General features: G+C 41.5%; 3 protein-coding genes across 3 annotated transcripts in view; 2 read left to right on the top strand and 1 right to left on the bottom strand.

Annotated features, from left to right (window-relative positions):
- Positions 1–3,213, bottom strand: part of kcnh3 (potassium voltage-gated channel, subfamily H (eag-related), member 3) — a 129,111-nt gene extending 125,898 nt beyond the window's left edge. Inside the window, exon 1 of the mRNA XM_052081742.1 lies at positions 2,675–3,213. Coding sequence (XP_051937702.1) covers positions 2,675–2,750 — 76 coding nt within the window. The 5' untranslated portion in view covers positions 2,751–3,213. The remainder of the gene's footprint in view (positions 1–2,674) is intronic.
- A 1,080-nt stretch (positions 3,214–4,293) lies between these two features.
- On the top strand, positions 4,294–19,691 carry idh1 (isocitrate dehydrogenase (NADP(+)) 1). Its single transcript, XM_052081793.1, has 9 exons — positions 4,294–4,427; positions 8,374–8,503; positions 10,346–10,637; positions 12,728–12,830; positions 14,009–14,186; positions 14,784–14,935; positions 16,068–16,208; positions 16,288–16,450; positions 18,994–19,691. Exons 2-9 carry the CDS (start codon positions 8,382–8,384, stop codon positions 19,085–19,087), a joined length of 1,245 nt encoding a protein of 414 aa, XP_051937753.1. The 5' UTR covers positions 4,294–4,427; positions 8,374–8,381; the 3' UTR covers positions 19,088–19,691.
- A 563-nt stretch (positions 19,692–20,254) lies between these two features.
- epsti1 (epithelial stromal interaction 1) lies at positions 20,255–25,416 on the top strand. Its single transcript, XM_052081811.1, has 4 exons — positions 20,255–20,453; positions 21,920–21,993; positions 24,535–24,704; positions 25,161–25,416. The coding sequence occupies exons 1-4, from the start codon at positions 20,388–20,390 to the stop codon at positions 25,328–25,330; spliced, it is 480 nt and encodes a 159-aa protein (XP_051937771.1). The 5' UTR covers positions 20,255–20,387; the 3' UTR covers positions 25,331–25,416.
- Positions 25,417–25,676: the final 260 nt, after the last annotated feature.

The following is a 25,676-nucleotide window of genomic DNA, read 5'->3' on the forward strand; positions in this document are numbered from 1 at the left end:
ATAGCACACTGCAGCAAGGTTTGATTTAAAGCATATATTATCTTTATAAACTGGTTTTGCACAAGCTCAATTTTTTGCTCATATGTCACACTCCTGCACCATGTTTTCTAAGAATAACCTGAATACCTGTTTTGGGAGGACATTAATTTACGAACTCCCAATGCACTTTAAACAAACTGTCGACGCTATGAAAAAAAAAGTCGCTGTTCTTTGTATATTTTTGAGATCGCTGTTGTAGAGGCAATGACATGCTCTTCTTCTCTGATGCACAATTACAGACTCAGGATTGGAGACACTGGTGAGCAATGTCTGCCGACAGTGGTATTACATTTTAAAATGGCTAAACAGCAGGTCCATAAACATTTTTAATTTCAAAAACTGATTGTGGGGCACGCCGAGTGTGGGCAAGGGCCACAGGTTGCCAATTTCCCATCCCTGAGTTAAGTATCAAGTATCAAGCCCAACTTTATTGAGACTCTGAGTTATTCATGAGTGTATGTGGATTGTTGTCTATGTGTGTCCTGCGATTGATTGCCAACCAGTATAGGGTGTATCCAACCAATCCAAAGACAGCTGGAATAGGCTCCAGCACACCCATGATATAGAGAACAAGATGTGATGGCACTACCTCACACCCTGGCTTTTACGCAAGGTTTTTACTACTATTACACACAGACATGTACACACACACACACACACACACACACACAACCCAGTAATTTACATTTCGATGCAGAATTTCAGTCAAACACACATTTGGTCTTCACCTTCCCACCAAAGGCTTTTCTTCAGGAAGTAATGTCACATCGTTTACGACCACATGGCAATGTGACACATAATGGAACAGCCCCTCCTCCACTAACCATGGCGAGTGCAGAAAGCCCCTTGCCCCCACAATCAACACCACCACCCTCCTCATATCCCGCACCCCCGCACCACCTGACAGCCAAGAATGGGCCACAATGGATTTTTGACATCTGTGCAGTTAATTACAATAGCTGTACACGGTACTGGTGGAGATGTGTAATTATTAGCACGCTGGCCGGGGGAGAGCCACTATAAGAGAGCTGAGCCACATCTTGCCGTGACGGGTGCTGATCCACACAGCCAGTGCTTGAGACACAAAGACATGGTCCCGCGCCACCCGCCTCTCCAGCTTGATTTGTCTTGGCAGTGTGTGTGTGTGTGTGTGTGCGTGTGCGTGTGCGTGTGCGTGTGCGTGTGCGTGTGCGTGTGTGTGTGTGTGTGTGTGTGTGTGTGTGTGTGTGTAGTGCAGGCAGTGGGTGGATCCATTTGTGCACTGTTGTTTTTTTGGGTCTTTTCCCATGCAGACGACACCATTATATTGGAGACAACAAGATGAAGAACTGTCTTTTATCGTTCAATAATTAACTGTGAAGTGATGAGCATCTCCAAAGAAACATACGAGGTTGAAACTTATCTTGCTGTCAGAGTACGCAACTGAGTCAAGAGAACAAAAGTGCTAACACACAAGGCTGCCAAGAGAAAATGACAATGGAGGAAAATGTCAAGTTTCCTTTGTGCATTGGTTCAATCCTTTTAAAAAATGGACCGCAAAAAAAAATCCCTGAGAAACTCTCCTCTTCATTGTGTTGTGATTCGCGTACTTTAGATGGATTTTGGGGTACTGTGTGCACAATCATGAACATGGCATAGAATGTGCATGGACTAAAGGAATAGGACTGCTCAACCATTTCACTTTCTTCCTAGAAGGGTTGGATTTCTGCCCATCCACAAACAAATGGACTTAAAAAATTTCCCTGAAGAACTCCACACACAATTGTTTCTAATTGTGTATGTACTGTATGAGACACTTTATATTTTTATGTATCTTAATGTGCTTTTTAAAAGTGTTGGAATATTTAGACTTTACACCTATCTGAAGTAAAAACATGACATTTTTGAGTTGCTTATTGATGCTGGGGGAAAGGCAGTGCTCCGCCTAGAGGTAATCTCTTTCCCAAATTTCTATGATGGGCTTCTTCACACCAAATTCATCAACGCATGCCTCAATGGACCCTGATTTTTGGCGCTGGGGAAAAGAGCAGACTCATCCCAAATTGTCCCCAAAAAGTTGAGACTGGAGCATACAAACTAAAGTGTCTGTCTATTTCAATCCCTGATTTTTTAAAAAATTGAGTATGAGGCCCATTGTCCAGTAAAGTGAATGTTTAAATATAAATTGAACCGAGCATGAAGAAAGGACAAGGTGGCCATTATCTTTGCAGTATTTCCACAAATATTACCAGTAAGTGTGAAGTCCCAGAAGAAGAGAGCCCAAATGTAATATAAGCATCTCGCACCCGCCCACCTGCCCAGCATGGGCCTGAACACAGAGGGAATGCTCATTGCATCTGTCCACAAACCAATCTTGCCAAAGCCAAAATAAAATCCCCACAAAAACTGCAAGTAAAACGTCCCTGCAAACACTTTTTTTATTTTATATCACAACGTTAGAAAACCTTAAAATGCATGTTTCTTTGTCAGAGTAGCCCACCACTGCAGTATTTATAATAATTCTGCCAGCCATTCATGAATGGATGGACCAGCGTGCATTCATAATATTTAATGTACCGTGGCATTTTTCTGTATGGAGCAGTAAAAAACACAGCAACTACCTAACTTATATTCAGAGAATATCATCAATACTCACGGGTGCCATCGAATCGTGTTGCGATCGTGTCCAGGAAGGTGTTCTGCGGGGCCAGTAGCCCTCTCATCACCGGCATCCTGCTCCGGGTCGACTGGGTCCTTCTAACTCGGCGCCCCGGGGCGCCGCTGCACTCCTCCTCCCGCTGCTCAGACCCGAAGTTCGGCAGGAAGCGGGAGGTGCCCGGTGCGCATCCCAGCCCCTGCAGGAGCGCACCGATCCGAGAAACGCGTGGCGGCTCCACCTTGACACCGCAGGGGCTGTGACCATAATCGAGCCCAAGACAGAGAGCGAGCTGGAGTGTAACCGTGAGGGGTTAGTCAATGCGCACCTTCCAGTTGAGCAGAGCGCAAAGGTGAGCGTGTTTTTGCATGCAAAAACAAAGCAGAAGAGACGCAACAAACAATGGATGGATGGACTCCATGTGACTTTGTGGTGCTGATGATGTGTGAGTGAATCTTATAGCGACAAGCTCCTCCTCATCCCCTTCCCCCTCATTTTCTCTCTATCTCGCTCTCTCCCTCTCTCTCTTTCTCTCCCTCTCTCCCCTTTCTCGTTTGGCTCCCCTCTCCGTCTCCCTCATTATCCCTCTCTTGGTTAGCAAGAGCGAACAGATGCCGAGTCACATGACGCCTGTAAGGTCCTGATGATGTGGTCCTCTTTCAAAGTAGAGGTGGGAGACAACAAAGAACTGCCAGTTCATTTTCTCATAAGATAAGATAAGATAAGATAAGATATCCTTTATTCGTCCCACACTGATTTACAGCCTCCAGCAGCAAGAATGTATGTAGAAAGAAGAAAGAGAAAAAAACAACAAACATCTTTCAATTAAATCATCTTGGTTGCTTTGTGTTACAAATGAACAAATACATAGAAATAACAAAATAATAGCCATTTCCCCCTACTTTTCAGTATAAACGAACGCAAATTCGGGACAATTTGACGTACACGTGGTGTGGGAAAAAGGATTATGTCCACATACTTTGCTCAACATGATTTAATAAATAATATTTTGTATTACGCAGCCGTAGCCTATTACAAGGTGAGCGCGTTTGGGGTTATCTATCTTTGATGAAACAAGTGTTTGAAAATTGTGATGAATAGTGACCTTTACACTAGTAATATTGGATATTACACCGAGACACCTGCCGCTTTCTTGCCTCTCTCTCAAAGTCCGCCTAGTTGAATGAAAGCAAGAGGAAAAATGTTGAATCAATTGCACGGTGAGTTACCGACATCTAGTGGGTGAAAAGATAAATATAGTATATGCACATGTTTATTCATGAAATTATGTATTAAAAAAGAATTGTGTTGTAACTGTATTTGACATGTAAAATTGTGTTTTGGCAAATGAACACATGGATTCGAATCGGTAATAAAACTATAAAATATCTCCATAATAAAAATGATCCATAATGCCATCATTTTCCGAACCCTTCATAATTACACAACTTGTTTTGTGTGTGTGCGCGTGTATGTGCATTTATTCGTATGTATATCGACTGATATCATCATTACAGTACAGTACAGTACACGAGTTTTAAAACATGACACACGACACGCCCACTAAGTCGTACGGTCGTATCTGATTGGCTCTTAATGTTTTTTCCTCTTCTCTAATTGGTTGATGTCTTGTCAAACTAGCTGACTTCGTCTGTGTGACTCTCCTTCCTCCAAACTGTCGTAAGGACAGCCAGCTCGGCAAAATTGTGGGCATCGCATCGCTACCTTCATCCCCTTTTACCTGCAAAATAAGGTACGAATATGCAGCATTTTCCCTTCCGTCTTCGTCGTAGACTGTCAAGCAGCAGGAAGGACGGTATTGTCACTTTCATTGTTCGCTTCTGTTCTTCAAGCGTCAAATATACCAAGTGAAGCTAATGTGGCTATTTAATTCTTGTACGAGCATAGACAGCCCAAGACGATATAAAGATATATTTCCAAATTGATCGATAGTGTAGGTGAAGGTTCTTGTCGTATTTTGATGTTTTTATGTTTATTTGTTCCTGCGAACAGACTGCTCTTTTCTGATTGGACTGGACTTCCTGTTTTGAGTATTCCAATTACAGTATCTTAGATCATGCTCGGGAAAGAAATTAACCAGTCATCATTGAAAAGCTTCTACGAGTGAGGAAAAGTTATTCGGAACAGATTTTGACAAATATTTCATTCAAAGAACGCGTTGGGTTAGCTTTTAGTTTGAAAATGTATTAGTCTGGATCAAGTTTAACCCTTAGATGCATATGTGGGTCAAAAATGACCCGATGAGGTTTTTTTCATGAATTATCTTTGGACTGAAAATTTATTATAATTTCATATTCCAGGTATTCCTCAAAAAACATGTTTTTTATATAATGTCATTCACAATTTTAACTTACATTTTATACATTTTAAGAAATTTCAGTTTTTGTCTTGCTACCCAAAGTTTCCATAAATGGGTCAAAAGTGACCCGTGTACATTTTCTATGGAGTCCAATGGGAACCACTGATTCGAATTGACTTTGGCTGTCAGCAATACATTGACTGCGGACTGGGCAGACTATACTATCAGAAATGAACCCCTCAGGAAAATTATTTTACACTGTAAGAGCTGATACGTCAAAGTATTATCTTCATATAAAATTGTTTGTGTGTTGTTCATGACTATGATTTATCTACAAATTGGCCTTCCGCCTGGAAACAGATCATATGGCAGTCTTTTGCTATGTATGGTACCTGTTCCTGGTCAACTGCAGACAGCAATTCATCCCCAGTGATTGTGTCACTGTCGATGAACAGCTTGTGCCATTCAGGGGAAGGTGCAAGTTTCTAGCCAAGCAAGCTTGCCAAGTATGGCCTAAAGATCTTCTGGGTTTGTGATGCACGCATCCCCTATGCAATAAATGGTATAGTTTACACGGGGAGACAACCAGGGGAAGACGTTCAGAAGAATCTGGGAGAAAATATTGTCCAGCAGCTGTGTGGTAGATTTAGAAACACCGGTCGCAACATCACCATGGATAACTTTTTCACCAGTGTGCCACTCGCGCAGCATCTCCTGGAGAAGGAGCTCACTATTGTGGGGACTCTATGTCAGAACAAGCCAGACATCCCTACTCTGATGAAGCTTTCCAAGTCCAGGGAGGTTTACAGCACAGAGTTTGGATTCAATGATAGCCTTACCATGGTCAGCTATGTCAGAAAGAAAGGAAAAGCTGTTGTGCTCCTGAGCACGATGCACCACGACAAAGCAGTGGATGAACATAGCAAAAAGAAAAAAAAACCCAGAAGTGATCAAATTTTACAATGAGACAAATGGAGGTGTAGACACCATTGACCAGATGGTTGGCAACTACCCGTGCAAGCGACAAATACAGAGGTGGCCCATGGTGCAATGGTACAACATAATTGACATCGGCACCCTAAATGTCTACACCTTTTTCATGGCTCAGCACCCAGATTTCAAGAGTGGCATCACCAATGCACGACGGCTGTTCCTCAAAGAGCTGTCAAAGGAGCTTGTCACACCCTACATGAGGAGTCGACTGGAAAGCTGCACCCAACTGCAAATCCCGATTATTGAAGCAATGAAAAGGTGGTGGGTGACAAAAGCCACCACTAAGGCACAGGAAAGAAATACACAGGGCCAACCAAAGTGAAAAAGGTGTCAGATCTGCCCAAGTAACAAAGATCGCAAAGTCAGCAATAGGTGTGGGAAATGCAATGTACCTGTGTGCAATGATCACTGCCAGAAAGGCAAAACAGGCAATGCAGACAGACAGACAGACAGACAGACAGACAGACAGACAGACACACACACAAAATGGATGTTCACATTTTTCTATTGCTGTTCTGGGTAATTTTTATTTTTCAAAAATGTTAAAAAATTAAAAATAAAGATATTTCAAACATGAAATCATTCCTGTATGGTCCTAAATATATTACTAAATTTTATACAAGTGATTATTCTTAACCAAAATGACAAAAATGTCATTAAAAAAGCATTAATTTTATTATGGGTCATTTTTCACCCACCTATGGAAGAGTGTAGGGGCCAGTCACTCATGCATCTAAGGGTTAATTAACCCTTTTGGTAACATGAACACTTCTTCAGCAGTTTTGTCTATTTTCTTACTTAATTATCCAAGCCGGGGATAGATGCTGAGTCACAAGCGAGCCACTCTTGCACTACAGTATGAATGAATTCATTCACGAAGGTCTTATGTCCACCGCCCCTCCCAATGTCGATTTATCTGTGGCTGCGTCCTAATCCGTTTGTGTTGCAACCAAGGGCGGAGCTACGTGGTGGCCAGAGGAATGGGCCTCCACCCCTTGTCACTCTCTGGCCACTCTCTGGTGACTTCACTACAAGACTCAATTTGCCAGAGCAAAGTGTGTCAGTCGAGGCGCACCGCAGTAAACAGTGGAGCACAAATAAGAAATTGAAAACAGCAGTCCCTGGACAGAGGAGGAAACACATTGCCTTATCAGTCTGTGGAGATATTGCGCCATACAAGCACAGAGTTTGTATATAAACAAGTGCATTTATAAAGGTAGTTAGTATATTGTCGCTTGTACTATTTCTGACAGAACAATACAATACAACACATCTTTATTTTTAGTGCTTTTACAACAGCTGTAGCTGTTATAAATCGTTTTATAAAGCAGTTAACATAAAATAACAAAGAAGATGCCTCCGTTACGAAGTCAGACCTGTAAGACCTGTCAGACCTGTCAACCTGTCAGATGGGTCAATGACGTGGCCCAGTGTGAACAGGACCAAATCTGATTTGGACACTGATTTGAATTAGACACAGTGTGCCAGAAGTCTGAATGCAGCCTTCGACCCCTTGATACTCTGACACAAATAATTTGTTGTAACTACATATGTAAAGAATAATATTGTGGTGACCCAAAAGGGAGAGACATTCACCAGGACCCTTTACCTTTAAGGGGGGTTGACATGTTTCTGAGTTCAAAGGGATAATTGATGTGAAAAGATGAAAAACACTCACTTGCTGCATAAACAGTCAGTTGTGGAGAATAAATGGGAGACAACTCGCCATCGGATACTTTACTGCATTTTAACAATATTACATTTGAACTCTTGAACATCCACATTCATCCCTTATGGGCAGTAGAGGTAACAGATGTGCCCTGAAATATTTTCAGTGACCTGGCAGGATATTGGGGATGCAGACGGCGCTTTCTTGGAATCTATGTCCACTCTGTCCAATGAGAATGACACTTCAAAATGTGCATTCAGCCACTATAAGTGGCAGACAACAGGTTTTCGTAACAGGGTTTGTTGTTGACTCCAGACAGGACAAGACAGTGTGTCAAAATATGGTAACAGTTTTGTGGGCTTCAACTTCATTTGCAAATGTCTGCAGCTCACATTTTCTGAAGTTCCTCGGATTTCATTTTGTGACCCATGATTAGATAATCTAATTATCTGTTCTTGCAGAGTACTGAATTCCCACCAGTAGAACGTGTTTATACTCGTTTGCATATTCATTTGACGGCATGGCGAGGGAGGAATCTGGTACTCCAGCGATTGAGATGTAGGAAAGGAATGCTCTTGGATTCATCCACGCGCACAGATAAATAAATATGGATGTTTTTTGTGCATGCAACATTTGGCTGTACGCTGCGTTTCAGTATGAACGCCTTTACACATGGGTTCACAGGTTTCAACATTTGTATCACATGTGCGTTTACAGGATAAACAATGGCTGCCAAAATCAAAGCTGGGTCTGTGGTGGAAATGCAGGGTGATGAAATGACCCGGGTCATCTGGGAGCTTATTAAACAGAAGCTCATCTTCCCCTACTTGGAACTTGACTTGCACAGGTAATAACACCGACATCAAATTTTGGAACGTATCACATTCCCAGAGTTGCCAACCTACAGAAATTCACTTTCTGAGTAATTTCTTTTAATTTTCCTAATTTTTTACAGTTTGACTGCACACTGGAGTATTTTACTTTACATGTGTTTAATATAGGTGTCCCAAATAATAAATCACTGAAAATTATTTCCTTAGCAGTGACATTTCAACATTGCATACACACATACTAAATACACACACACACATTTAAAAAAATGCTGAACAAAGATTTTAGTCCTACTGGTCATTTTCATGTGAAGACCTTTTCAAGGGGGCGGCGCGGTAGTCAACTGGTTAGCACTTCGCCCTCACAATTTAGAGGTGCAAAGTTTAGAACCCGGCTCCGGCCCTCCTGTGTGGAGTTTGAATGTTTTGCGGCACAGTGGTCGACTGGTTAGCGCCCTGGCCTCATAGTACTAAGGTCCAAGGTTCAATTCCAACTCCGGTCTTCCTGTGTGAAGTTTACATGTTTTCCCCGTGCCTGCGTGGGTTTTCCCCGGGTACTCCGGTTTCTCCCACATTCCAAAAACATATATATCTATAGATCTATCTATAGATATTTATATCTATAGATAGAGAGAGATAGACACACACGTACACATATTCGCAGTATATGGCTTACTTTAAGGGTGTATAACATTGTCAGACTATGCTTTGGCTGCCAATTTCGAGCAACTTTTGTCTTGCTGAGTTTGCGTCGCCATTTCCCCTTTGGTGTCATAAAACTCTTTTCTTTAGCCTTTGCTCACACACCTTTGTTCAACTATTTCCCAAACGTACTCTTGTCAAAACACATCTTTGAGCGGACTGATACTGTTTATGTTTTTACTAGCCATATTTAATGATTGCAGGAATTGTCAATACGGTTGTGAAAAAAAACTCACAGTGTCACATATGCACATTCCCGGATGACTTTGCAATCCATCTGACAATGCATGTCTAAAGAATGTTGAGGTGATGTATTCCACTTGCCTTTGCAATCCATTGCACAAAGGCAATGTACATGTCAAACCTGATCTTGGATGCTGAAATGTTCCTTCTCACTGTTATGTAGAACGTCAAATAATCAGCATCACATCACAAAGGCTCAGGATGGAGAAAGTTTTCAAACAAAACCTGGACGTGCAAGTAAAGCGAGTCAGGTTGCGGGTTAATTCCTTTTGTGCATGCAGTATTTCAGGTCTTGCATGAGGTATAATTAGCAGAGAAATTAGGTGAATTTGATGCCAGTAGAAGTGTAGGCTATTCTGCTCGAATTCCTTTGGCTTTATGTTCTTAACTGTCCTCCTTTTCTAAATCTAGCACAGCTATTGTGCTTTTACACAGACAACTAATCACCTGGCTTCTGCCATACTAATTAAAACTGATTAAAAGAAACATTCTGTCCACATTTTCATCTTTTTATTCTTAAAAAAACAAGACATTGTTTCAAATTGACAGTACAGAAAATGTACAAACATTTTGACTCGGTTTACTTCTTTGGTCTGTAAAATGCAAGAAAAGGGGGAGGGGACGCTACACAGGCTGATCTCTAGATGGCTACAGGCTGCAATGTATGATTTGCACGTGTTTTTTTTCTTGTATGTTTTTTTAAGCAGCAATAAAAGGAATTGATCGACATGCTGATCGTGTATTCCGATGGCCGATTGACCGAAGCATGGTGGGGGGGTTCAAAAGTGGCGCTTTTTGCAACTATGCGATTTGAGGAACATCATAAAAACTTTTCACAAATACAAATGTCACCATTTTTACACGATCATTCTCATTTCATGTGACTAAATGCGTTTCTCTCGTCACCTGCCCAGTTATGACCTCGGAATGGAGAACCGTGACGCTACGGACGACCATGTGACGGTGGAGGCAGCTGAGGCGGTGCGGCGCTACAGCGTGGGCATCAAGTGTGCCACCATCACGCCAGATGAGAAGCGGGTTGATGAGTTCAAACTGAAGCAGATGTGGCGCTCGCCCAACGGGACCATTCGGAACATACTGGGTGGCACCGTCTTCAGGGAAGCCATCATCTGCCGCAACATCCCCCGCCTGGTTCCCGGCTGGGTCAAGCCCATCATCATTGGCAGGCACGCCCATGGAGATCAGGTAACTGTCTGTTGGATCGCAGTGTTGAGTTGGGCTGTCATGACTAATTACGTTTTTTTGAAAAACAGTTTTCAAACAGAGATCCAGAAGCACCCGCAATAAGTGTAAATCCAGAATATGGATGAACCGTATATATATATTTTAACAGTCTTCCTCCTCCCACACCTTTAGCACGTATTAATAAAGCACATGACCATATTAAAACACACTTTTTTTAAGGTATTCCGAGCATCTCTTCTCACTCTCTCAAGAAATGGGGAAACACATATAACATCACTTTGAAAGAAGAAAACAAATAAGAGGCTGCTTTCTTCAAACAGATTGCAATAAACAAAATTTGTCTGCGAACATTCGCCACTGAGTGAGATACCAGCTTAAATCATCAAATGTTTTAGTATTCGGCTCAATGTATGTTTTTTTTTTGCAAAGGAAAATGAAACTGGAATTCATTTTCAGGTAGAGCAATACGTTTTGGAGCAATCTGTTAAAACAGAAGCAAGATTCCATCAGTCGATGACCTTCTCAAAGAGGGCCCTTGCAAATATTGCCCCTTACAATTTTTTGTTGAAGGGGTTATGGGTAGGAGTCACTGACCGTAATTTTCGATGTTTGCTACATATGGGTCTAGTGTATTCTTGCCTGGACAAAGACGTTTTGATGCTTCTAAATGTTAGTTGTCGACCTTGGTGGGGCGATGATGGGCGAGGGTGGATTGAGCATGAACGCTCCTAAACTGGCTGCCCAGGGCTACGCGTCCCTTCAACATGCCTCTTGCCCAACGTCAGCTGGGATAAGCGTCAAATCAACCGTGACCCAAATAAGGAGGGGTGATTTAGAAGAGGAAAGAATGGCTTAATTGTTTTGTTTTCTGCCTTTTTGTGTGCAGAACCTACATCACAGTTGAACTAGGAACATAAAGCAATCTTAAACTTGTAATTCTATTGTGTGACCGCAAAAATGCTCTCTTTCAAAATGCGTACTCCGGTAAAGAGAGTCGCGCCAAGAACAGATCGGCCCTACTTTTGTTTTCATGAATCTAGAATTGTAATAAATAATTGCAAAAATAAATTGCCGGTGTTGGGCCAAAACCTCCTTTGTGACATTATGTTAAATTTCTTTTTTTCCATCTACCGGTACTGCCGATCAGTCCAGATGTGTGGGTGTTATTTTTTTGCCAATATAAAGTGTTGAAAATGGCCTGTGCTCTTTGAAGATGCAACATTAATGGTTCAACAAACATGTTTTTAGGGTGTCCTGAAAAGTGATGATTTTACAGGTACGACCTGATGCCAGCAATATCTAAATCTTACATTTTATTTAATTTTTGGATAGTATAGATTGTCATTTTACTAATTTCCCTTCATCGATTTTGGGGGGTAATAATGATTATTAACTCATTCATAGCAAATGACAAAAACTTTTGTCTTGTAATCATCCACACATGCAGAACCAGGCATATATTTATTCTTGTCATTTTTTTTCACATACTATGGTGAACGAGGGCCTGAATTTGGCTTGGAGTGAATTAGTAAATTATTGTTCTTTTTTCAAATATTATTTTTAATGGAATAAATACCCCTGTGAGGCTACGCGGATAAGAAAATGGATGGACGGATGATTTATTGACAGAATTAGAAAATACCTCAACTGCCTTGTTTTGATTGAAATTTGTTCCCAAATTGACTGTGTAGAACTGTGGTGGAAAAAAGAAATCAATTTTGGTTATTGCATAACAAGCTGCTTCCTTTCTCCCTTTCTCTCTCTCTCTCTCTCTCTCTCTCCAATTTGTGGTTACTTCAGACATGACTCTGTTGCCAGGAGATGTACAGTAAAAAGATTACATTTCATAAGCTGGCCTTTGGACCATCATGTTCTGTTCCGCAGGCCAATGTCAATAGCACTCTAGCCCCGGAGCAACAACTACAACTAGGTGAAGTGTCATGCAGCGGAAAGTTGCGCAATGTCTATGAAAACCTCTGCTGTATCTCTTCCATCAAAAGACTTTCACAGGCCCAGTTCTTTACTTGAAATGTAACTTTGGGTGGTGGATTTCTAAAGCATTGACAATTCCTTCAACATGTTACCCACAGTACAAAGCCACCGACTTTGTGGTTCCCGGGCCGGGCAAAGTGGAGATGATCTACACGCCTGTGAGCGGAGACCAGGTCAAGTTCGTCGTCCACAATTTTGAAGGTATGCACTGGGGTTTGACACCAGTCATACTTTGTGATAGTGTCAGAGAAAAAAACCCAAATGAGTTAAGAGTTAGGAATTGATCATTGACATGCATGTTAATAGTTTTATGCAGTAACAGCGGTTAAATTGTTGTTGTTGGCGGTGTTTTTTTTTTCACTTTTACATTTTAAATGGGATGTCAAGTCAAAAATTTTCATCACAATAATACATTCTGTGCAAAGCCAGGAGTCAGAACACGGCATTCTGATTCATAATGTGCAGAAAAATCCACCTGTTTTTATGCGTCTCACGGGGAAGCCATTTTGCCAACTGAAAATAACATCACGGTTTCAACAGGCTCAAGTAATGACTGTCACGGCAAACCTGTTTTGTGGGTTTGGTCATGAGGCATTAGCAAGCTGAGTCCTGAGGCAGAGCATGTCCTGCCGAGAACTCCAGTGTTATCCATGTAGTCGTTCTTTGCAGGGGAAAAAGAATACACTATATGACTGAACTGTTATCTTGTCTGTCTACATGTGTTGCTGCACCATTTGGTTTCAAATATCTGCTGCTTAAAGCTTTACATAACACAGCCACATCATTACCAGTCATTGCCCATGTTAGCATTAGCCTTAACATAGCAGATTAAAGGCTCAACGAAGTGGCTGTTTTAAATATGCAACGTGTCGTTTTGTTTTTTCTGTTTCATTTGGTAATAAAATTAAACTGAGTGACAATAAATAGCTTGAAGCCATTTATTTTAAAACCAATTCTGGCATTGCTCCCATGCAGCGTTTGTATCTCTGTGCTCGCAAGTCGAAGCAATAAAACAGCCAAATGACAGCTGAAAAAAAAACGTGGAAATTGGATCACTCGTACCTCAAGGCAACACTCCATTATTCTTAATAATATTTGTATGTTTTATTTGATTGTTTTTCACATTTCTAATTTTAACAGTCTACCAGGCGTTTTAGTCAACAGAAACTGGCAAAATGGCTGCCCCCCGAGATGGCTAAAAATGGGTGGATTGTGCTGCTTAACTCACTCTACAAACGTAATATTCATCGGAATTCCGTGTTTATACTAAGTCGGGGCACATCGAACGTATTATTGTAAAGAAAATGTTTGGGTTGATCAAAAATTTGACTAAAATAGATCCGGGGCACACTGTCTCTACTGTGCATATTTGTGTGTAGGCACTGGCGGCGTGGCATTGGGGATGTACAATACGGACAAATCCATCAGGGACTTTGCGCACAGCTCCTTTCAAATGGCTCTGGTGAAATGCTGGCCTCTGTACCTCAGCACCAAGAACACCATTTTGAAGAAGTACGATGGACGATTCAAGGACATTTTCCAGGAGATCTATGAGAAGTATGCGTGCACATTTACACCCACACACACTCACATGTTTCTCATTCATCATACTTTGTATACAGTGGAAACTACAAGTCAAACACACAAAATCAAAATCATCACCAGCAAATCTCATGAGACAACAGCTCAGTGAGCATCTCAAACAGTGGTCGGCAACCTGCGGCTCCTGAGTCACATGTGACTTTGGAAAATAAATGAGTGTCTAATTTCAAATTTGTTTTATTTTACTTCATTTGTTTTTCAAATGTCATTCTTAATTTAACAGCGATGGTGTTTTTGTAAACATTTTTTGTTGCTCAATATATGCGCGGATGCAGATAAGCGACACCTGTCGCCAAGATTCATTGAGTATTTAGCTGCTGGTAGATAAATCTTGGATAAATCCAATAAAAGAAAAGTTTCTAAAGAAAGCGAAATGTTTTTCTTCTGCTTTTTTTGATGATATGTCCACATAAGCATAGCATTGATCGCAATGAATGTAAAATGAATAAGATTTATGATGATGGTGCTGATGGTTTCATTGTTTATCATATTTTCTCTGGGAAAATATGTTTTAAATCCACACTCACACTCCTACTTATCCTTACTCGACAGGGAATACCGTGCTCAGTTTGAGGCCAAAGGTATTTGGTACGAGCACCGTCTGATTGACGACATGGTGGCCCAGGCAATGAAGTCAGATGGAGGCTTCATTTGGGCCTGCAAGAACTACGATGGAGATGTACAATCCGACTCAGTGGCTCAAGGTTGGTACGATTGACCTGTGGTCCATATAACAGCAAAACAAATCTGAAATGCAGCAACATGGCTTTTCAGTATTTAGGTTCCAACTACTACACCAGGGTATGATGAACAGTGTTTTTGCTTCCACAAATGTTAGTATGGAGCATTTTGGGATCACGACTCGGTGGTGCTGTGACTAATTGACAAATTTAACAGGTACTGCAGATTTCTACCGGGCGGCGCATTCATCACACACAAGCTTTACTAAACGTCGTTAACCTTGCCATATTTTTGTGTGAATACTGCAACACATTCACACAAACTGTTTAGTTCCGCAAATTCTCCTCACTTTTTGACATTGTACCCAATCCAAATGTCTCAAACAATTAAAATCATTCAAACTTCCAAATATTGACAAAATATATGTGACTCACATCCCAAAAATCCACACTTACTTTACAATTGCTTTTGTTCACCACCACCCACAAAAAACATTCGCATGAATGAGACATTCCACCCAAATATGTTCTTCATCATTCCCATTCCAACTTCAAAATGTGCGGCTCATTCAGAATATCATGGGAACTCATTTTCACATTCTCAGAATTACATTTTTCATTTCAGTTTTGGGGACTGTACCCTGCCACGAAGAGCGGAAATCCAAAATGATTGATGATTTTCAATGACGATATGATCACTTTACATGACACCGAAACAACAATCCAACCCATCGCTGTCACTCCAAATCACTAAATCCAATGTAATCTTTATCCTCAGTGTCACTTTTAAAGAACTCCCCAAACCCCGCAGGTAAAAGATGCGGCGTTTCCTCTTCTCCGTCGCTTATGTCAGAGTCATCTTCAGTATTTTATTTATTTTTTAATCAGTTACAGCCAAATGGGCAGTATCAACACATGCCTAGAGCACCCTCTTGTGGTTAAATGTGAAAATAATACAGTATGTGAAATGATATACGTAATCTGTTCATTTCACACACAAATTGCTACAGAGTACAAATTGCACCCACGGCCAAACTATGAAAAAAAATCGGTGACTTATAGTCCGGAAATTACTGCATATGCGTTCAAGCGAGGCCTCCGTAGTCATGGGTTGGAGAAACAAAAACATGCAATATCAGCTTTTTCCCACTTTTAGGCTACGGCTCCCTGGGAATGATGACCAGCGTGCTGATCTGTCCCGACGGACGGACCGTGGAGTCGGAGGCGGCGCACGGCACAGTGACGCGCCATTACCGGCAACATCAGCAGGGAAAAGAGACCTCCACAAACCCCATCGGTAGTGAACATGATCGATAAGTCAAATGTGCATGTTCTGCTTGTGTGTGAGAATGATTGTGGCATCCCGCTCCCCGCAGCTTCTATCTTTGCGTGGACGCGGGGCCTCCTCCATCGAGCGAAGCTGGACAACAACATGGAGCTCCGCGTGTTCTCAGAAGCACTCGAGGCTGTTTGCGTGGAGACCATCGAGGCGGGCTTCATGACCAAGGATTTGGCCATCTGCATCAAGGGGTTGTCAAGGTTAGTGTTAAAAACAGTCACAATTATGTGGTACTGAAAATCCTTTGACAGGTAGCTGGAGAGAGAAAGTCTAATGCCAATAGTGCTCATTATGTAGATCGCGAGCTATCGGTAGCTCGCGAAGGTAGTGTCGGTAGTGCTCATGGCATTAATTCAAAACAATGCCAAATAAATGAATGGGGTCATTTGGCCATGGTCATTTTATAAGTAACTTACATTCTGAAAAAGTGTGGACACCCCCCGTCTGACACGATGTTAGGGTTTATCAGCTTTCAGGTGTCATTTCAGAATGAACCTAAAATACACTGCTTTTGACCTCCACCATCGGTGGGGGATAGGGATGAGCTTGACTCCAAATAAAAAAATGGGTGATCCTAACTGATTTTAATTGCCTATATTCATAGTTTAGATCAGTGGTCCTCAACTAGAAAGGCTGTAGGTCCCCTTTTTTTTTTTTAATATAAGACAAAGATCTGGTCCCATGTCCCCCGGCGGTCATGGGGAGCAGGGCTATATGCCAATTTAGTATGGTCAAGCCAAGCTTATACAAATCAACACTCCTCACAACCAACCAATAGTGGGGTGCATGAAAATAACAATTATTCACTTTGCCAGTACACAGCAAATAATGACAGGTATTGTGTTGAGGCAGAGGAACTCTTTTATTTTGTTAAGTTGTGCTTGCTTAATAATAGAAATATCCCTTTTAGAGAAATAAGCCATTTTTACTTTAACTTTGTTAAACAGTAGTTGTCTTTTTTCACCTTAATTTAACAAAAGCAAAACAAAATACTCATTTTACCAAAATAAATACTAAAATTGAAAACAAAAATATTATTTTCATTTGTACAATTCCCCCTTTCACATCCCCTCTGAAATCACTGAAAAATATATCAGAAAAGGAGTTAAGAACCATTTTAAAAACTGACACAAGGGAGCACAGGAATGTGCAGTGCTGTTCTTCCACTAAAGGTGAATGCAATGTCTGAGGCATGCAAATATTATTTGAGGACGCCATTGGGATGTTCATTTACCATGTTGCGGAGTTCTGTTGTTAAACAGCTGCAAAGATCCCCGGGTAGACGGGAGCAAAACTGCACACAATCGAAACCTCCCGCGATTCGTCTTGTCTAAAGGGCTGTTCACACGGCAAGATTTGGTCCGGTGCTGCGCCGGGGCTGCCCCAGTAGAGCGTTCACACGTGCAAATTGGCTCCGGCGTAGCCCCGGAAAAGAGCTTATACCAAATATTTGCTCCGGACCAAATGCTCGTTTGCGAAGCAGCACCGGTGTAAATTTTCATGTGTGAACGCAACTGGGTTCAATTTTCTCCAGAGCAAATGCTTGTGAAGAGTACGTATGGCGAGAATGCGTTGCTTTCGTGCTATGTCGGACTTCCGTAATGTGTTTGTTTCATAACGACACAAGACTTGGCTAGTAACATCTTTCCTTTTGTAGGAGACTGGACTGTCTCGGAGTTGTTTGTTCACAACCCCCCGCTCCCCATAGAATTTATTTCGTGATTTTCTCTCTTGATTTTCTGTTTGGCGCATTAATGTTTGCTTTTCTGAGTGTCATTGAAGTCATCGTTCATTTACGTTTTCTTGGGCGGTTGTTTGCAACAAAATATATCGGTGCAGCGCCGGAGCAAATGTGTGCCGTGTGAACGGCCCTTAATTGTCTGTGTGCGGCTCTCCTGTGCTGTAGCTGTGAGCACTTTGTGGCGTCGCGCATGCATCTGTTACCTGACACAATCAACCATTTTGAATGCGTGATGCTTATGTATGGGCACACCTTAAGTTCAGAGGAGCCAATCAGCGCATCGTTATCGCCGACATGCCCTGCTCAGCCATGAGCATGAGCCAATTCGTCAAACATTATACACACACAGTCGCGCTGCTGCGCCCTCTGCAATACATCTGTTCGTGCACGCAAATAATAAAACGGATCATTTTAACAAGCGATCGTGGTAATGCGCAGATTATAGTCCAAAAATATAAAATGTGTAACGTAAAAATCACTTTATAATTTATTATTTTATAAAATTTGCCGAGGGTCCGGACAGAGGAGGTCGGCGGTCCGGTCGTGGATCGCGGTCCGCCAGTTGAGGAAGTTTGGTCAGAGATACCAACCCCTATCATCGCATATCAGGAACATTCTGGATATTTTGTCCGGGACAAAACGACAAACGTGCCCTATCTACAAAGATGCTGAACAACATGAATATTTTCTTTCAATTTTGTTTCTCTGCGTAGTTTCAAGTGGAGTATGCGCGGGGAGCTTTAGATCCAAGATATACATATTTTTTCGTTTTGTTTTGTTTTGTTTTTGCACACACAGCACAGAGCAGGAGACATGGAGTGCATTTGGTTGATTCATGAATCAAAAACCTGTTCTGAATTTTCCTGTTTGGCTCCACTATTGTTGGGTAATAGTTCGCCTTTTTAATGGTAGAAATTATTGTCCTGCGTAAGTACGTATTGGCCTGGTAGCTTGTCAATAAAAACCTGATCAGTTTTTCGACAAATCTTTCTCTGCTTACAGTGTGACGCGCAGTGACTACCTGAACACCTTCGAGTTCCTGGACAAGCTGGCAGAGAACCTGAAGGCCAAGCTAGCCAATCAGCCCAAGTTGTGATGCATGTGAACGCAAAGCACACGCGCGCGCGCACACACACACACACACACACACACACCAATATACACTCACAGACATTGCTGCTGCTTGAGGCTTGCTCGTCACACAGAAGCAAGCAAGACCGGGCCCTCATGTCCAGCAGGCCTTTGGACAAGAAATACATTCATGACTTCAAACAGGAAGTGTGAGTGGACTGAACTGTACTCAACCGAAGTACTAATACTGGAAATCTAGAGTGTCACTGTCCAATATACAACAGGCATTTCCAAATTTTGTGTGTTGTCTTTTAATTTGAAAAATAACAAATATTTTTATGATTGTGACTAAAATAAAACAAAAATGTGGAGCTCCATGCTTTTTATTGCACAGTGCCTGACTGACAAGTTCAAACCAAATTGAGTTTTAATAATTCTGTTAAATAATATTCAAATGGTTTTGTTTCTCTCTCAAGTAGAATTCATTTACAATAGTCTCCGTGTTACTGTTCGTATTGTCTGTTTGCATCTGTGTAACACTATCCTGCCATAGAATATAAAATGTCAATCTGATGTTTTTTATTTCATGTTTCATGAGAAAATAAATACATAAGTGTTTTCATTTACAACTTGTTTAAATGTTATGTTTGCCATTCCTATTCTGTCCGTTGATTTGTTCATTTGCACCAGTTTTATAAAAACAGCTGACACGAAAGACATTTTTTGACATTGAAACGAAATAGATCACACTATAATTTCAATTTTCATGGTAGTTGTAGACAAGATAATACATTGTTTGTATTTGTGGGGAGAAGATTTACTTAAAAATATTGACTACATTCAACATTTAATCTCATTTTAAATTCTGCAGCAGCCAACTTTTACACAAAGTCAATTCCAATGAATTTGGGACATTGTGTCAAACATAAAAAACAAATGCAAGCCATACAATTTGAAGTTAATACGTATTTGCTAAAAACGAAAAGTTTATCAGTCATTTGTCTTGTCTTTGTTGTGAGTTCAATTGAATGTAGGTTGAGCATGATTTTCAAGTCATTGTATTATGTTTTTAATTTATGTTTAACACAACATCCCAACTTTATTGGAATTAGGTGTGTAAGAATACACTTTTTTTACACAGAAAAAAAAACTGATCGTATCGGCCAATCACACTCATGAATTATCGGTATCGCCACTTTTAAAACCCTGATTGGCACATCCCTGCATGCAATAATGTTCATGTAATTTGAGCAAATTGGTAATTTCAGAAGCTTCGCAAATGGATGGATGGATGATTTGTGTTTCGTTAGTTGAAACAGGAATATATGGCCCAAAAGAAGAGGCAAGAGGAGGATGAGCTTAAACGGAAGAAACGGGAGCAAAGAAAAAAGGTAAATCAAAAAAAAAAAACATATTCTAGCTTTTTGTTTTCGGAGGGGGGGGGGACGGAGATATAAAACTGGTGAGTGTAAAGACATGCCAAGAGTGATTTTTTTTTGTGGGGGGGGGGCTCTTTCACATTTCCTTGTGCTCTTCTGTGTTTATATTTCTGTCAAGTCAGCACTTTTTGACAGAGTCCAGTTACAGTTAATATTTCCCCCCGGTTTGAGTACTTGTCGCAACAAGTTCAAAATCACCACGTCCCAACAACCGCTGAAGGAGCAGTAACATTTGCAGACACTCGATGTCACTCGAGGCAAGCATCAGGGCATGATGAAAGAACGCTACTATGATGAGTGCTCTGCAGACTACAAGTGAAGTGAAAAGTTAAAGTAGCAGTGTCTCTATGCATAACAATTGCCCCTTTTTTGCCTACATTTTGGTGTGTCAGCCTTATTCTAAAATGTATGACATTTGTTCGTATGGCTCACTATCTATCTATCTATCTATCTATCTATCTATCTATCTATCTATCTATCTATCTATCTATCTATCTATCTATCTATCTATCTATCTATCTATCTATCTATCTATCTATCTATCTATCTATCTATCTATCTATCTATCTATCTATCTATCTATCTATCTATCTATCTATCTATCTATCTATCTATCTATCTATCTATCTATCTATCTATCTATCTATCTGGGTACTCTGGCTTCCTCCCTTACTCCAAAAACACCTCTTAGGTTATTGGAAAACTCTAATTACCCTTAGATTTGAATGTGATTATAAACTAGCTCCAGCTGAGAAGGCCGATGGCCTTGCCGAGGTGGCCAATCATAGTGCTTAGCGGGTGTCCTGCTGGCTGCCTGAGAAAGTGGGCGTGTGTTTGTTTGGCAGTCGCATTACGGGAGTGGCTCCTTAATCTTTTACATTTCAGATTGAGGACCCAATCATTTTCATGGGTTGGACAGCGCTAATGCTGAGAGAGCAGGAACATCCAGGAATGCTGCGAGATGGATGAATGGAGGAAAACACAACTTAAAGGGTGTTTTTTGCGAATAATTTGGATCTCAACATCTCTAAAAGCTGAAAAAAGGTTAATTTTGCATGAAACCTTTGAAAACATACAAGTATTTTATGCTTTGCTTTGAGGCTTCATAGAAAAGGAATGGACTTAAAATATTTCCCTGAGGAGCATCATTCCAAATTCTCTTACTGATACTTCACTTGTAATGGATTTTGGGAAAGTACTTATGCAATGTACATTACGCTGACAAAAGTAGGACAGTAAGTGAAGCCAGATCCTTGGACAGACTTTCTTTGGGAATTTTTGCTAAAAGATCCAAAAGAGCATTTTTTTTATAGCTGCACACAGCTTTTTACAGGATGTGCTCATATTGCTTACAGTGCTGTGACAAAGTATAGCACTGTATATAAACGTGGTTACTGTGTCTCCGTGATGCTTTGCAGGCTGAGTGTCTGGAGGAACAGAAGCAGGTGAAGGAGAAGAAAAGGCAAGAACAACTGCGGCAAGATTGTGCCCAGTGAGTCTTTCTGTCCGTCTATCTATTTGTAATAACAAACTGTTTCCTTTTTAGGCAACTTTAACTTCATAGTTGCGACAAAAAAGTTGGATGTTAGCAATGCAGACAAGCGCAACATACAGCAGCAGTTTGAACAGTGTGATGGTCCAGTATTTATTATTGCTTTGTTTCTATTTAAAGAGTGAGGGAGAGTCTGTTTAAAGACCGCTGGAAATTGCATATGCACTGTTCTAGATTTATTTCCAGTACCTCCCTCTCCCTCTTTAACACAGCGATCATGCAAAATTGCCACTTCCCAAGCCCCACCAAATATCCTGGCATGTATACACCTTTGTGTATATATGCACCACAGTGCAGAGGTGCAGGATTCGATTCCGGCCTTCCTGTGTGGAGTTTGCCTGTTCCCCCTGTGCCTGTGTGGGTTTTCTCCAGGTACTCCAGTTTCTTCCCACATTCCAAAAAAATGCATGGCGGATTAATGGAACACTTGACATCGTCCCTAGGTGTGAGTGTGAGCGCGAATGGTTGTTTAACCATGTGTACCGTGCGATTGGTTGGCAACCAGTTCAGGGTGTCCCCCGTCTCCTGCCCGAAGACAGCTGGGATAGGCTACCAGGATGCCCCGTGACCCTTGTGAGGAAAGGCGGATCCGAAAATGGATGGATGCATGTTATTCGGAGAGATTTGATTTGGCACAAAATGAAAATGAGTTTGAACCCATGGCTTTAGATACAGTGGCCAAGTGTCCCATTACAAACACAATTGAAGGTGTGTCCTGCGGGGAAATCAGTCTTTTGACATAAATAGGAACATATCTTTGAAGGATTTAAAATGTTACACTTAATACCCCTGGATACAAGTACAGAATAAGCTATTTTAGTGAGACGTAATGAATGTTCCCAATCATTGGTGACACATCACTCTTCCCTTTCATTACAATATGCCGCATACACTGCATTGACATGATTTTCGCAGCTTTTTTATTGCCGCGTTGACGGCTGCTGTAGTTGGCAAGATGCCACGAACAGGAAACACATGGTGACTGATGCAAAGATGTGGTGATTGATGACACGCCAAAAGTTGAAAACTCAGCGATGCACCTTGTAAATCTCTCTGAGACCGATGCAAGGTCACATGACACAAGAGGAATTCGATGGCTGCAGAACCAAGGAAGTTCATAGTGGTGTGGCAGCTACAGGAAGACAGCAGTCTCATTTCCTGCTCGAATGCGCCATTTTGTCAAGACATACACACACACACACACACACAACATTTGGCCTTCTCAACGTGGTTCTGACTTGGACCTCTCAAACTTTCTGAGATGACTGTGTGTGTGGGGGGGGGGGGGTTGTTTGAGTGTGTCGGTGTGCGTGCATGTATGGGTGGGCATGCACATGCACATGTAGCTCACAGAAGGATGTTGTTATGACAGACTAACAACTTGATAATGACCTCGTAAAAACACATGCACGCACATCTTCTACACATTTGTGAAATTGTTCAAGCTCACGATGTTTTGCAAGTCTCCTCTTCAGCAAGAAACCTCACAAATGTGTTCTGCCAATAAACATGACCAAACCCAGAAAATAGGTGAGCTATGGCGGTCGTTACCTGAGCCCTTAGGCACGATGATGATGATTTCAGTCGACTGAGAATGTCAGTACAAGGCAAAATGGGCATCCCTGAGAAGGCTTAAAAATAGGTGGGTTTTTCTGCTTCATTCATATGACACAAATGTGTGATTAGTCAGAAGACTGTGTTTAAACCAGCAGGGTCACGTGTATATTACAACTTATAGTAAATTTTGTTATTATTTTGTTGACTTCAATTATTATTCACCCTGTAAACTGACAACACAATAAGCTGTCCACTGTCGTAACCACTGTCCCTGAAAGGGTTAAACCAGGTCAGTATTATGGAACATAAGATTCACATTCTGTATTTTGTAGTTAAAAAAATATATATTTAAACCTATCCTGTTTTGTGCTCAGGCACAGGGCCGTGTCTAATACAAAATATTGCTTTGGCACCCTCTTGTGACATACATGGTGCCAAGGAACTAAATCAGGGGTGCCCAAACTTCTTGGACCGAAGATCCACTTTTCGATCAACCAACCTCCCGCGATCAACCCGTTACCGCGCACACACTCACAATACACACGCACGCCATGAAGAGCAACAGCCTGACACGGTATGCAACCACTTTTGCAGCCTGTTAACTATCGTAGCTCACACGTACCATTTTAAAGTGCTTCCCTCTGCCCTCTAGATTCTTATTCTTTCCCCATGCCCTCGGTGAATTGTACACGAAACAAACTCTGTATGAGAATAATGGTAACGATAAAAGATATAACGCATGATCACAAGCTGCAACTGCAGACTGCTGAGTGCTAACAACTTCCAGTCACACGCCACTTGTAGGTTAAGTGAATTGAGCAGCTCAGTGTTTAGTAAACTAATTTGTTGCCATCTACATCAAATCTGCACAGTCCAGTAACATATGTGTGTGTGTGTGTGTGTTTATTTGCAATTTCTTGACAGAGTGAACTCGGCCTTCCTGGACAAGCTCGACCGTCACGAGAAAGGACGTGAGAAAACCCCAATGAGAAAGGCCGATGTCAGCCACTCACCACTGAGCACTGATGGACAAGAAAAACCGGGACCCCATCCAGAGGAGAGCTACTCTGGCCAGATGATGCAAAATGATTTAGGTAACGGTATGAATGATATCCTGCAATATATTCGCATACAAGAGGGGCGAGCACACTCGTCCATTGAAAAAAAAAAGAAATGCAAAAATCTGTATGTGGTTTTTCAAAATTTTCATTGCCACTGTTCTTGCTGTACGGAAAAAAACACAGAATGGTGTTGGGCGGGGGCGGGGGGGCTTTATTTATCAATATGCCACCTTGGGATGAGGTGTAACAGTCAGGACAATGTTTGTGTAAATAATGAATGCTTGATCCTCAAAATCGGGAAAAACGTGGATTTCATCATCGTGTCAGACATCAGCGAATCTCATGAAACGACAACTTCAATTGACAAAAAGTGTCATAGATAATTAAACTCACTGAAGCCTGTCACGTCACTCTTCTGTATCAAATAATACTGACAACCCCTGCCCCCCCAAAAAAAACCCAAAAAAAGGATTGTCTACTTATTTACAGACGAAGATGAATACCTTGAGCGGTACCAATACGAGAACCTGGAATGGGCCTTGATGAAACTGATGGTAAACCTTCCAGAACTCAGCAGAGTTTTCCTGGAGGACATTCTTGACCAGTGTGCTGGTGACTACCAGCGAGCTCACACTTTACTAAAGCACACAATGACTTGAAGCTGAAGCTTTTTTTTGCTTGTCTGAAGTATATTGTGTTGCCTTATGTATGAAACGTTCTTTTAAATGTGTCGCTTGCATTTAATAGCAACATATTTAATAGGGGCGGCCCGGTAGTCCAGTGGTTAGCACGTCGGCTTCACAGTGCAGAGGTACCGGGTTCGATTCCAGCTCCGGCCTCCCTGTGTGGAGTTTGCATGTTCTCCCCGGGCCTGCGTGGGTTTTCTCCGGGTGCTCCGGTTTCCTCCCACATTCCAAAAACATGTGTGGCAGGCTGATTGAACACTCGAAATTGTCCCTAGGTGTGAGTGTGAGCGCGAATGGTTGTTCGTTTCTGTGTGCCCTG

The sequence above is a fragment of the Hippocampus zosterae genome, chromosome 12 (assembly GCF_025434085.1).
Source record: "Hippocampus zosterae strain Florida chromosome 12, ASM2543408v3, whole genome shotgun sequence".
Taxonomy (NCBI): domain Eukaryota; kingdom Metazoa; phylum Chordata; class Actinopteri; order Syngnathiformes; family Syngnathidae; genus Hippocampus; species Hippocampus zosterae.

What these genes read in the sequence shown, in the direction of transcription:
- idh1 (XM_052081793.1), top strand. Translation starts at nt 8,382, where the DNA reads ATGGCTGCCAAAATCAAAGCTGGGTCTGTGGTGGAAATGCAGGGTGAT. An exon ending in TTGGAACTTGACTTGCACAG is followed by an intron (nt 8,504 to 10,345) that starts GTAATAACACCG and finishes TCACCTGCCCAG; the next exon opens with TTATGACCTCGGAATGGAGA. An exon ending in GGCACGCCCATGGAGATCAG is followed by an intron (nt 10,638 to 12,727) that starts GTAACTGTCTGT and finishes TGTTACCCACAG; the next exon opens with TACAAAGCCACCGACTTTGT.
- epsti1 (XM_052081811.1), top strand. Translation starts at nt 20,388, where the DNA reads ATGGCCCAAAAGAAGAGGCAAGAGGAGGATGAGCTTAAACGGAAGAAA. An exon ending in CTGCGGCAAGATTGTGCCCA is followed by an intron (nt 21,994 to 24,534) that starts GTGAGTCTTTCT and finishes ATTTCTTGACAG; the next exon opens with AGTGAACTCGGCCTTCCTGG. An exon ending in GATGATGCAAAATGATTTAG is followed by an intron (nt 24,705 to 25,160) that starts GTAACGGTATGA and finishes ACTTATTTACAG; the next exon opens with ACGAAGATGAATACCTTGAG.